Here is a 14,133-nt window from a genome sequence, read left to right as displayed (position 1 = left end):
AGGTGGTCGCCTGAATGTGTCGTCCTGTGGAGATGCGTCACTTCGTTACATCAGGTACAATTTCATTGCCATCACTACGAACCACCAATATACGTATACTCTGCAATTTTTCCATCAGCGTGTTTGCACTTGATGATTACTTCGATATGAGCTAGGTTTTCCATCACATTTGCATCGCACTTTTATTTTCGTCGTATATTCATGAGGACAGTTGTTAACTCAGACAATAGTATTCTACGAAGCACTACGCTGTACAACTCAGGAAAAATTTAAGTAAAGGAGAATGGATGATGAACAAGGTAAAACAACTGTGTCAATTTCGTAAAGTTTATTTGGTAAGTTTTTTTAATCACGAGATCTGTAATATTCATTAAAATTAATACTTGACAGTAATACAAAAAAAGTGAAAAAATGTACTTTGATAAATATCTAGCAGACTACATTCTTAACTTAATGAACATTCGTAATGAATAACTGTCATTTAAGTGTGAAAATTATTTTACACAAATACATGTTTTTGAAGAAACATCGTACAATTTTCACCAACATGACTACTCACTGACTGGTTTTATGGTTTATAAAAAATCATATTTCAATATAAATATTCTCTTGTAAAAGGAGAGATGATTAAAAAAAAATCATAAATATAGGATGACATAAATAATACACATGAATCCAGTGGATTCGGACTAGTGCGATTTTGGGTCTCATCTACTGGTAAGGAACATTAACATATCTTCCATTCTCTGATCCACTTCTCGATTTTTCGAAACAGTGCTTCCATTCTGCTGGAATAGCTAGAAAAGAAAAAATATTCTAAATACATTAGGCTATAAAATTACTTAGTTAAACTACAAACACATAAAATTTAAATTAACTTAATATCAAATTTTATTTTTAAATGATTAGACACATAATATAGGCAATTTTCACTGAATTATTAGGATTTGTATAAATATGCATCTTCACCACATCCGGGATTTTCACCAGAGGACACTGCCGTGAGCTCGTGGGTTTTCTCATGGTAATCCCGATTTCACTACCCATTCATTCAGTCATTTACCAATTATAATACCATGTGTTGCAGTTGAAGCATCCAGATACGGGGTACTGGTCTTACGAACCTACTGATTCTGCTACCCCCATTATTATGTGTTCAAATCATGAATTAAAAAACTTCACATGGCATATTGAGAAACACACTTGTAGGCCTATAACATGAAAAGTGCTGAAGAAAATTATAGTAAGCTTGTTTATTAGTATGTAGTTTTTTAAGTTGTTGACATTTAGATACTTTCTTTTCGTTATTATTTTATATATTCATAGCAGAATTTCAGCCCTGCTATTAAAATACATGCAATAAGTAACAAAATAATTTTCTAAATGTAAGAAGCTTGCAAATACACCTATATTAAAGAGTATATTTTAGCATTATTTGGTGTCGATGTTCTTCACAACTATACTACAAATTCTGCAAATAACTTAAAATATATTTATATATTAATTTGAAAAAGGCGTATCACGTTTAAAAACCTTTTATGATAAACATGTTGCGAAAGAGAGCATGAATGTAAAATTAGAATGAAGCATTTCACACAAGTTCCCGCTAGTTTATTATCAATATTAAAATCTCCACTAGCCGAACATTAGCTGGTCATATAAAATTCAACACAAAAATGATTGTTTTAGACTGAGGAAATACTTTCTTACGAGCATGGTTACTACTGCTCTTAAGATCATAGTTTTTTTATTTTAATTTTTCCACATACATGCATTTTCTTCGATATGATAGTCAATTAATGCCAACGACTCATTTATTCCAGCAATAATCAACTGCTGTTAAAGTCATTCGTGACTGGTTAGATGTGGCAAAATCTTATGGCTACATTAAAATCAGCTGGACCAGGAAAATAACTTCTAGACAGGATAACTGGTAATAAAAAAAGTAGACAGCCAAACACACTAGACAAAAATATCAGACCTGTAAACCAGCAACACAGCTTTGTGGGTGCAAAACATAACCAATAGGCAAGCAGTGTCTTTTAGATAATATTTTAGTAGGTATTACCTAATAAATTAAATGTTTTAATTTCTGAATGTGTAGATATTTGACGTCATGAGAGTTTTTTTTTTGCTTCATTACTTTTAGACACAGATAAAAAAAATGTGACTATCTCTCGCAGTGTATCGACGGATTGACACACCACTCTAACAAACTGTGTTGTTCATGATTTAACACTTTGGTGTGAAGCGCAAAGATTCCGACTATAGCTATGTGTTAAAACATTGACACATCGTCGGTGTTTTCGTGATTGATTAATTTCCTATCAGGTAAATGTCTGTTGTTTGTACACCAATCACAGATAAATTTTGTATGGTTAACATTCGTGTTCTGAACGGCCTAGCCAATTAAGGCAATGGTTTATCTTGAAGACGGCCACAGGCATACCTTATAGTGGTCTAGTGAGCTCTCTCTTTCTCTCTCTCTCTCTCGCTCTCTCTCTCGCTCTCTCTCTTTCTATATATAAGTATATGTATATATGTATATATATGTGTATATACACACACATATATATGTATATATATGTGTATATACACACACATATATATATATATATATATTGGGCGAAAAAATATGTCCCTTCTCATCTCGGAGATTTATTTAGTGTCAGGCTAAAATTTAATTACCTATGTATGCTCTTCCCGCACATACCTATGTACATCTTTCTATTGGCTAATTTCTTATTTCAGGACTTCTTCCTTTCAGAGGGTCTATGTGATTAGGTCACTCTACTCTACTTGTTCACTAGCCCATAGTCTTAGTGGGGAGTGTTGAAAACGAATTGTAATACATAGAGACCGGAAAAAATTCGCGGATTCATCTCACGGTAGACTCGAATCCAAACAACTCGTTCACATTCACGGCTGCTTGAGTGATTGGACCACAGTGTACCTCGAAGTTCTCTGAGCCAATGGAAAAAAAAAAAATCTTAACAAAAAATTTATTATCAGATCACAAGCATCCTGGTTATCAATTGTGATGAGTTAGTAGCCGAGGAACAGTTGGAATGTTCTCAGGTACTTATAGGATCGTGCAGTCTCTCCTAGAGGTCATTGAAAACGCGTCAGTCTCCTGTGATACAGTCAGAATTTTGAAAGTTTTTTTTTTCTTCATAGGCTCAGGGTCCTTCAAAGAAAGTGCGAGCCGATCGCAGAAAACAGCGTGAAGGCACGTGGGTTGGGACTGTTTCCCCCGCGGCCCCCCGGGTCGCCGGCACTCACCGGCGGCAGGGACCTGCAAGTCCTGCTCGGGCACGCCGACCACCTCCTCGGCGCACTCGGCCTCGATGTCGTCGGGGATGACGGGCTGCACCAGCCGCACGAACTCGTCGAGCGGACACAGCGTGTCGCAGCCCGGCAGCTGCAGGAGGTGCGCGTCGCCCTGCGAGCTGTTCCGGTACGACACCTGCGGACCGGACCAGCTCCGTCAGTTATATTCAGCTTAACACTAAATACATATATTAAAAAAAAAATTTGGTTGTCTGTAAAGTCGGTTTACGGACGACAGTTTAACGTGACAATGTCATAACAAAACATTTATGAAATGATTGCATACTTTTATGAATAAAATTGAATCATTTTTAATTTTAATAATAAAAGAATAAATACTTGAAATTATACTAGTAATCAGATTTTTTAAAATGCAAGAATAATTGACCTTTATTGCCAAAATTGTTGTTGTAATAAGCAATGAAAAACAACATTAACTTTTCACTTCACTTTATAAACAGTCGACGAAACAGTTCACTTGTAGATGACTTATAATTACTTTTAAAAACTGGCGTTTAGCTATAAAAATTAAATATAATTATGAACAAGTTTTCATATAAATAAACTGTAATCAATTATATATCATCAATTATATGAATCACCATAATTTTGTAGTCAATTGTAACATAACCTATTATTACTGCACTCGCCGACAGCGTAACGGAACACAGCGTAACGGAACACAGCGTAACGGAACATTGAGCTTAACGGGACACAGCGTAACGGAACAATGAACGTAGCGGGACACAGCGTAACGGAACAATGTGCGTAACGGGACACTTTTTCGTGCGTGCAGCCGGCGTTAATGGATTTATTAGACGTTCTCACGTCAAAAAAAATACTTATAAGGAATAAACTTGGCATTATCAATGCGAAAGTCATAATTTTTTAACGGTTATGTACATGATGTCCACGAAAGAACGTCCATGTTTCAATAGTATACTATAAGAGTTTAATTAGGACTGTTCACAACAAATCATACATCCAATAGAAAGTAAACTAGTTTTTTCTTACAAATGTTCAATACGTGCACCTTCAGTTACACGGCACACATCCGACCTAAAGACCAATTCTTCCCACGCTTTGGTTAAAAAGTCCGGAGTAATGGAAGCAATAGCCTCTTCAATTCCGTGTCTCAACTCCGGAAAATCATTAGGTACCGGCGAAACGTGGACACAATCTTTTATAATGACCAAATGAAAAAAAAAATAGCATGTCGTTATGTCAGGTGAACGTGGAGACCAGCGAAAAAAAGATTCTTGTAATCAGGCGAGATGAAGCATTATTTTCGCAATGGTTTGGGTGTTGAATAATTATGGCGATAGTGAAATACATAGCGACTTAATGTACGCCACAACATGCCAAAATCTGATCATTCCTAACTACAAAACCACACAGGACCTCAGCAGGCATCTGCTACCCTGAATATGGTGACTGCACTACACTCCAAAAGAAGTAAAACTCACAAGAAATTCGTCTGTACTTTCATCAGGCCTTGTAAAAGTACAGCAGTGTGACTTGTAATAATCTTTGCTTTTAAAATTACTCGTAACGCCACAAAATAAAATCTTGTATAAACGCGTAGTTAGAGGCAGTCGCAACAGGTCTCAGCAGTAATATCACGTGATAAAGTACAAAAGCGACACACCTGATCGTCGCACAAAACTAGTACTGTAGCTTTCCAGAGGTTAAGATGTGCTTTGAAACCATATAATCCTTATTTTTAATCTTTCTATTTAACTGGACGTTTAGTATAAAGACTGAGGTCTCTGCCTCTCAAAATAAACATGTGAAAAAGTTTACTTCAGTACGGAACCAACCGCCTGCAGTAATTAGTTTTTTATAAATAATTGTTTCATTTGTTTTATTAACTAAATCAGCAAAAATATGGCGGCCGACAGCAGACTACGCAAATCCAAAATGGCCACCGACACTCGCCAGAATAACATAAAAATACAAAGGCATCATATGTAATTTCGTAAAAGCTCTTTTTTGTAATTTCACACGTGATATCGTTGGCAACTGAGTTCTCAAGGATTTTCCTTATAAAAGTGCAAAACAATTATGATGTGTAACAACTTAAGCTTTCGGTGTGCGGCATTTGGTAGGAGTAATTTAATGAATGAAACGGAAGTCACATTTAACGGAAATGTGTAACCACGGTGTTGCCATCTTTGGTGGATGGCGCGAACCAAAATCCACAAAGCCAAAGAGAAACTATACAGTATTAACTTTAAGATGGGCAGTATTTTAATAAAATTCCTTGTTGAGAATCAGGTCCAAAGCCGGAATGTAGTATTTTTTTAAAGTCTTTTTTGCTTTTATCGGATCCGTTTTATTATATAGCTTAACCTTTCGCTCTGCCGATCGAATGATTCAGGAGTCGACGTAGCTTGCCCGGCAGCGAATTCTAGTGGTGGGTGCGGAAGAAATGAATTTGAAAAGGCAATTTTCGTATATTTAACACATTCTAAATTATTTTAAGGAATTGTACGTTAAGTTCCGTGTCCATAGTTTTGTATCACAATACGAGAACACACGATTGTGCTCGTCTCCGAGGTTAGATGCTGGCGGGCACTGTGTCGCGAATGGCGTCCTCACCGTGACGTAGTAGTTGCGGTTCTTCTCCCTGAGCTCGACGAGCACGGCCGACGCGTAGGGCGCCAGGAGGCCGTTGAAGACCTTCAGCGACTGCAGGATGTTGACGACGTTGTTGTCGTGGGCCGAGTACACGAAGAGGCTGCGGTCAGGGGTCAGCACGCCGTCCGCCTTGTCCAGCATGTCCTCCGCCATCTTCCTCAGGATCGGACCTGGCCGAGACACGGTCACATCACGTACATGCGTCCACAGCCTCGTCCTCTTTGTTGTTGTCAATCGAACATAAATAACTCTGTACACAAACATGAAAACAACGGTATCACTACAAAATAGGATTTCTTACCCGAGCATCCATTATTTGTGTGGTCCCAGTATCTCTAATAGTTAAAGTTATTTGTAAACCTTAACCTGAATAGCTTTCCAGTATTAACTGTGCACATTAATAAGCATATTAAAAGAAATAAAGTCCAATTATTGAATATTCAACATAATTTCCATGGTTTGAAAAAATTATGCCGGAATGAAACATCAATGAAAATATAAAATTATTAGCCAGTTTTTCTAGGAAATTCTCAGTGTTATCTCGAAAAGCGTATTTCATATATGCGAAGATAACCGTAGACATGTGTTGTACAACGTTACAATATATTTCTTAGCAACTGGTTTCCATACCGATTGTAACCACGAAACAAGGGTAGAATAATATAGCAAATTGCCGTAAATTCACGTGACACTGGCGAAGTGTTAAAAAATTACTTCTTTTTTTTCAGTTAAACATTGTTCATCCATTAAAAATATGTTTAAATAATAATGTAAACCACTTGTTCTGCTGCTAATACACTTTGATGATGCCAAACATTTAACCCGTCCAGATTCGTTAATTACGCCCTTCGGCCAAAGTGAAGTCGCGAATTCGCAAGTACACATCCACGTGTTCAAATTTCTGACACGCCGTAAGAGTTTTTTCTGTTGGTTACTGAATCTTTAACTGCGCGGTTTGCTAGCGCAGCAAATATACATGGTTGGGTTACGGCCGACATTTTGGGGCTCTGCCTATACCGTGCCGTTGGGGGCCTCCGGGAGTGAGGGAACCTGAACTCGTAGCTCACCAGCAGACAGCCTCTGGAGCTCTGACGTCCCGGATATGGCGATGAAGTTCTCCAGCAGGTGAAGATGCTTCAAGGGAGTCGGGTAGTAGGACGATGCCCAGTCGGGCAGCGGCATATTGTGCGTCTCCTGAAAAAAAAAAATACTACTGTCAAAAACACAAACCTCGTGGTATCTGCATCGTATCTGAATGTTCTGAAATAATACAGAATGCTTTTTGCAAAATCTAAAAAAATGTGAGAATTTTGCAGTTAAATAAAATAAATGTTGTCCATATTAATTTCTAATACTTTTAAGTTCTGAGAACCATAAGTTCCAAAACCGTTAAACATTATGACTCTGGCATTGATTATACCAAATTTAATGCTTATATATAATTTTTTATATTTTGTGTAAGTTCAATAAAAATATTAAAAAGTCATTATTGTTGCCGGTAAAATATTTACACATATAGATTAGAAATGAAGTATTTTTAACCATTTTCCAGAGAAATTCCACTGATTCCACACAGTTTCATATTCAGAATGTTTATAAATTTAAGATGAAAATTTTTTACAGTGGATCATAAATATAAAATTAGCACGATAAGGCCCGTTTTACAATGACACGGAAAAAGAAACGGATCACGTAAACGGAGACAGATCTCTTGGAATATTTCACTATCGCGTCTGCTGCTTCTACAATGTACGGAAACGCAACAAACGGCAACCAATGATATAAAATTTTAAGGTTATGAAATATTAATAAAATTTAAAATATATATATTATATTTTGAAACCACGGCACGGGCAGAATTTACAGCTATATAATTAAAAATATATATATAAATTTTAAATCTCAGAAAGTTCTTAGCCCATTGCTTTGTATTTTGACATAACGTTAAAATTGAATAGGCGCGTGTTTTTGTATACCCATGTCACACCTGTGACAGGTAAAAGATAGATAAAATTTATAGCTATAGATATATAAAGTTATAGAGAGTTAGAATTATATGGTGAGATAATGATATATATCGAGATAGGTATAGAGAAATTTTATATATAGGGATAAATATAGAAATATTATTAAAGGGACGTGTATAGTAGAGATAGATAGAAAGATATATATGCTTTGTACGTGTATATCCAACTTCAAACAAATTACCAAAAAAAAAAATTGAAAGAGACATAGCAACGCATGCCGGGCATTAGCAGGTAAATAATAAAATCAAACGAAAAAAGTAATCAAAGAACACTAGATGTTCTTGTATTTGAAGCAATTCTTAAGGTATGTAGAAGATAGACAAGCGTGGCCACCACCGCAGGCTTCCGACGTAAACGGAAGATCTCGGCGTATTGCCGTCTGCGTGCCGTTGGAGAGAGTCATGGGCGCAACAACAGGGGGGGGGGGGGCAAGGGTATTTTGCCCCCTCCCCCTCTGAAACCTTGAAGTGGGGGCAAACGGGGGCAAAGAAAGTGTTGTGTAATCAATTTTTAGATCATAAAACTGCTTAAATACCACCATTTTCCACCTTGAAATAAAAAATTTCCCGGGGGAGGACCCCGGACCCCCCGCTTCAATAGGGGGATAGATGATTTTTTTTATAAAAAAGTATATCCCCCCCCCCCTCTTTGGAAATTTAGTTGTTGCGCCCCTGGGAGAGACCCAGTGTCGGCGAGACCCGTCCGCCGACAGGCAGCGGTGCGCACCTGGACCAGCAGGGTGTCGAAGATGTCGGACGCGAACTCGCGCTGGCCGGTGTGCTTGGGCACCTCCCGCCGCAGGTCCGCCGTGGCCTTGACGACGCACTGGAACTCGCGGGACTGCTTCAGCTGCGCCAGCAGCACGGCGTGGCGCGGGCAGATCTCGTACGTCTTCAGCAGCTGCGCGCGGGCAACAACACACAACACTCGTCAGGCTCCCGCCAGCAGCGCGGGACACTGGGGTAGGCGCCAGAAGTGATGACAACTCCGGAGGGCTAAGGGAGCATCCAACTTTCTGGTGAGCTGAGTGGGGTAGGGGGCCGAAGGTGGTACATAAGCTGGGATGGGTAGCCTCAGCCTCTGTGTATAGCCAAAGCTCTAACGCCCTTCCCGGTTGCGTATGCGGCGTATCCGCATCCATGCCCATGGGGGCCCCAGGGCGGTAGGGCCTTTAGGCTAAGAGCGCTGGGTTAAAAAAGAAAAGGGGGGAAACCCTTGCCCGGCATAATCCCGCTAGCAGCCACCACCAGTGAGCAACGTCTTAGTACTCTCTCTCTCTCTGTATGTCTCTCTACCAGCGCATAACGGTGCTGCCATCTGTGGCGGATGGCGCGAACCAGAGTTCACAAAGACAAAGAGAAACAATGTTCGCAGGCTTTCACGGCCATTGCCTGAAGTAGCTCGGCGTCTGGGATGTAGCCGCGTCCTTGGCGGATAATTCACCGACGTTTCGGTTGACGTCGCAGTCGCCATCATCAGGGAGCAGTCACCTAGCGATGTGCGACTGCAACGTCGACCGAAACGTTGGTGAATTATTCGCCGAGGACGCGGCTGCGACAAAGAGAAACGTTATAGTATTAACAGTTTACTGAATTTTAACCATATCGGAAGTTTTTTTTTAAATGAAATTCCTTGTCGAAAACCAGGATGGATGGTATGAAACACCTCCCCCAAAGTCATGCCGGGGGAGGAAGGGTCTAGAGTCGTAGTCCCCCTGGAATTTTTTTGAATAATGATGATTATAACGCATCTTTTTTTTTTATTTATTAATTTTTTTTTTTTTTTTTTTTTTGCTATTTGAGGCCACTTAAGTGCTTTTTAAAAACCTGAAACGCTTAAATAACAAGTGCCACATATGAAAACTACACATTTACAATAGCACTTCTTAGATTATGTCCTACATGAATAAAGCTAAAGCTACTGTCTAGTTTTGCGTATTCAGTGACCATACATTGAGTCCTGCATTATTCATTTCAGGATGGTTAATGAGTTGCTTTATGATGGGATAATTCTTCTGTCTGGATTGCATATATGGTTGGGTCATGTGGATTTATTTTTATTGATTTTCCTGTATTTCAAGGCACGTCAAAAACCCATGATCCAATGAAAATTATTTTTAGTTGAAATATGCAATAGGTATGTAATTTTAGATTGTCTCCCAATGATAACGTGAATCTTGCTGGTCTTTAGTATTTCAGAATGTTTCCAGATGTTTCTTGAAGGCAAATTTCGTGGACCACATATTTTTTGTTTTGTTTTTTGTCTCGTTTGCGCTTTCAGTATTACCGGGTCGGTGTTCGAACCGAGGTTCTCGGGATGTAAAGTCAAATGTTTGATCGCAGATACACCACGCTTCATGACAAACATGAGATAGATGCTAAAAGGAATATGCGAATACAGTTTTGAACTATCGCCTTTTCAAATGAGTATTTTGTTCAAAAGAATGTACTATTTATCGTTTTCCAACACTGGCTAATATTAAAAGAAAATAGAGTATTCTAGTATCTCGACTGGGAAGATGGTAAACGTAAGCAATGAATCCCATAATACGTAAATACAAACGACAGTAACTTTGACAATGACTGACATTTTTTTTTTTTTTACTTTTTAATATCTTTTACTCGTCATATTTTCACAAATAAACGTAAAATGAACCAGACTGTCATTGGCAAATATCGAGTGTACTAAAGTTTTTGGTTCACTTTGAATCACTCGGTGGTCATAACAACGTATAAACATGTTTGTCGTGTGTGTGGTATCTACTAGCTGTTAACACCACATAGCCTTCGTCAATATGTGTAGTTATGTGCTCACATACATGCACGTTAAAAAAAAACTCATTTTGAATTTACATTCGCAATTTGAAGCTGGCTGTTACATTTCAACGCCTTAAGTTCATACCACCGGACGTAGTCAAAATATTTACGTTACCAATAAAGTAAAAATTTGGCAACAAGGCTTAAATTGGTTCCACAGTAAATAGTACATTTAAGCATATTGAAATGTATGAAACTGTCACTTTCACGAGGTATTTGAATCAAAAAGAGGAAAACATTTTGCTCGCAGATTTCATTTATTTTTAATTTCACGCTTTTATGTGGTTGTAAAGAAAGTGTTTTAAGCAATGATAAATAACTAAATTTTTTTCAAATAAACTATTCCTTGTTATTCAATTATGGTACCTTAAAACACGGTGAATAGGTTCAGAGGTGTGAATAAGATCAAAAGTGAGTAATATTATTTTGAAATATAAAAAAAGAATTGTACTTGATTATAAGTATTAAAATAAAATGATGGCTATTAGTTGCCATGGCCCGAAAGAAACTGCGAGCTACAGTGATCAAGCAAGAGCCAATCCATCCGTAACCTTTCCTTTTTGTTTTGGGAAGATATTAACAATCGCCTCCTCTCGATTTCTTTTTATATCAACTGATAAAACTTCTACTTTTTTTTTAACAGTGGAACTTGAAGTTACTAAATCGATTGGAAAAGCTCCTGCAATTAACTTGAAGAGAGCGTTCAGTGAGCAAGCTATGGTTGGAGTGAGCAAGACTGTTATCTGTGGAGATAACGGAAAGCGTTTGACATGTGTGTGTGTGCGCGCGCGCGCGCTTGGCTAGTTCAAAACCAAACCACCGCTTCTTTTCTGATGTATTATGTTTCAAAATTAAATGCCACCAACTTTGGATCCAGTTCATACCTATGATCGTATTCAGTAGCGGATCCAGAAAGGGGGGGGGGGGAGCTAAGGTGCTCAAGCCCCCTTCCAAAAGCATGTGGGTCCACTATTGTTTTAGTGTTTGCCTTGATAAACCCTAGCCTCAGCTGGGTCAAGCGCCTCCCAAACCAAAATCCTGGATCCGCCTCTGATCGTATTCACCCCGTTGTTTCGGCACCTCTGGTTCTGTCTGGTATAGCGCACAGTGCAAGCTCACCCAGTCGTGCGGCTGCATCTCCGTGTGGATGGGGATGGCCTGGAAGTTGACGGCGGACGCGCCGCCGCGCGGGATCTTGGGCACGTCCGGGTACAGCCCCGCCAGGTTGCAGCGCGCGCTCACCAGCGTGCGGTCCACGTCGGTGCTGCGCACGTACGTGTCGTTGGTGTTGTAGGCGAGCGGCAGCATGTGCGCGTAGCGGCGCCGCAGGAAGGTGCCGAGCCGCAGGTGCTGCTCCTCGCCGATCTGCCGGCATCGTGCACATTCACGCCTTTAGCCACACGTCCGTACACACATCCATCCTTACATTCATTCACACATTCATACTTACATTAATTCACACATTCATACTTACATTCATTCACACACACTTTCTTACTTACATTAATTCAAAAATTCATTGATGGGAAAATTCATCCTTACATTCATTAAATATTAATCCATACCCACATTCATTCTTTCTTTCATTCAAATATTCATTCACACACACATTCATACTTACATTCATCCACACACACATTCATACTTACATTCATTCAAAAATTCATTCCTTTGCACTTTCATCTTTACATTAATTCAAATATTCATCCATACCCACATTCATTCTTACATTCATTAAAATATTCATTCACACACACATTCATACTTACATTCATTCAACAATTAATTCGTTCGCACATTCATCCTTACATTAATTCAAATATTCATCCGCACACACATGCACAGAGAGAGAGAGAGAGAGAGAGAGAGAGCGCGGCCTCACCGGGGTCAGCTGGCCGAAGCCGCGCGGCCAGTACTTGACGTCGTCCTTGTAGGGGTCGTTGGGGTAGGGCACCTCGGGCGCGCGGTCTCCGTGCCGGAACACCTGCGGGCAGACCAGAGCAGTCAGCGACCCTGCGAGCCCGCGTGTCGTTGCGCGCAATGACGGCTCCACGAGCTCTTCTCGGGGGGAGCCGAGGCTGCGGCTGCAAGTCATGTCTTTGAGAGCATGTCTGTGGTCTCGGACACCGGACATGCAACCATTGATAAAAAGAAATTTTTTAACGCATGTATTTTAATATATAGGTAGGTGCATGCATTTTTCGTGAGAAAAAAATTTTGAACGCCTATTAGACTGCGACAATGTATTCCCGCACAAACGGTTTCTTCCTTGTGATTGGCAGCGGTCTGCGAGAGAGGTCGTTGCCTTGTTTGACCGAGCCACGCAGGACGCGATTGCTTCCTGCTCTGAATTTCAGTGATTGGTTTCATAACAGTGGACACGCACCTGAAAAAAAAACTCAACCAATCACGAAACTCGGATGATGCTGCAGTATTTTAACTTTCAGCTAGTCTCAGAATCTTTTCGCGAAATATGCATGCTCCTATATATAGGTGAACATAAAATTACTTCCAAAAAATGATAAAAAAAATTGTGTCTGGTAGGCGCTCGAGCTCCGCCTGGCTGCTATAACTATTTCACTTTCAACTTAACCAACAACACTGGCCGGGAAGTAGCAGGATTTACTCGAAAATTAAAGGATGATTTCACTGTCATTCACTGTCATCATACTAAGTTTATTATATTGTTTACATCATTTAAGTAATCACATAAAGTTTTTAGGAATTTAAGTCTCCCAAAAGCAAGCTTTTGCGTGAGTTGGAACTAGCCTCTTTTTTTTTTTTTTTTTTTTGCTACGTACTTTGTTTTAATTATACTATCCCAATAACCAAAAGGAAAAATTTCATAATGTAAAAAAAAATTAACATTACAAATACATACCTTAACTATTCGAATGTTTTTTTAAGATTATAAATAATAAATAAAAATTAAAACGCATTAAAAAAGTACATAAATTTACAAGTACTTAAATATTATAGAAATTTTATCTAAGCTAATAAAACAGCCAAAGATTGATATAGCTACATTTTTTTTAATTACTGCTTTATTTCAGAAATAAACGCTACAATTTCGGAAGTAAAATTTCTGTCAGAGAAATAATTTTATAAAATATAGGAATAGGCAATTTTTAATCTGTTTATGCCGTGTAGGATAATAATGAGTATTACAAATGATTTCTTTGCAACTTGTTTCCAAAGGAATCTTTTGTAAATGTAAAATTACAGAAAAGTTTTTTTCTCGGTATTAAAGTAGTGTGGATAATACTGACGTAGGTGCATACATCCAGAATAAATTATCACCTAAAGTACCCTTCTTATAA

At 38.8% G+C, this 14,133-nt stretch overlaps 1 protein-coding gene across 1 annotated transcript in view; it reads right to left on the bottom strand.

Annotated features, from left to right (window-relative positions):
• Positions 1-313: 313 nt before the first annotated feature.
• LOC134542291 (uncharacterized) overlaps positions 314-14,133 on the bottom strand; it is a 48,864-nt gene continuing 35,044 nt past the window's right edge. Inside the window, exons 10-16 of the mRNA XM_063386440.1 lie at positions 12,696-12,797; positions 11,933-12,178; positions 8,724-8,897; positions 7,038-7,164; positions 5,932-6,140; positions 3,283-3,466; positions 314-797 (exon numbers count right to left, since the gene is read on the bottom strand). Coding sequence (XP_063242510.1) covers positions 712-797; positions 3,283-3,466; positions 5,932-6,140; positions 7,038-7,164; positions 8,724-8,897; positions 11,933-12,178; positions 12,696-12,797 — 1,128 coding nt within the window. The 3' untranslated portion in view covers positions 314-711. The remainder of the gene's footprint in view (positions 798-3,282; positions 3,467-5,931; positions 6,141-7,037; positions 7,165-8,723; positions 8,898-11,932; positions 12,179-12,695; positions 12,798-14,133) is intronic.

The sequence above is a fragment of the Bacillus rossius genome (assembly GCF_032445375.1).
Source record: "Bacillus rossius redtenbacheri isolate Brsri chromosome 4 unlocalized genomic scaffold, Brsri_v3 Brsri_v3_scf4_2, whole genome shotgun sequence".
Classification (NCBI taxonomy): domain Eukaryota; kingdom Metazoa; phylum Arthropoda; class Insecta; order Phasmatodea; family Bacillidae; genus Bacillus; species Bacillus rossius.
The sequence above is the reverse complement of the archived record's forward strand: the minus strand, read 5'-3'. Positions and strand labels throughout refer to the sequence as shown.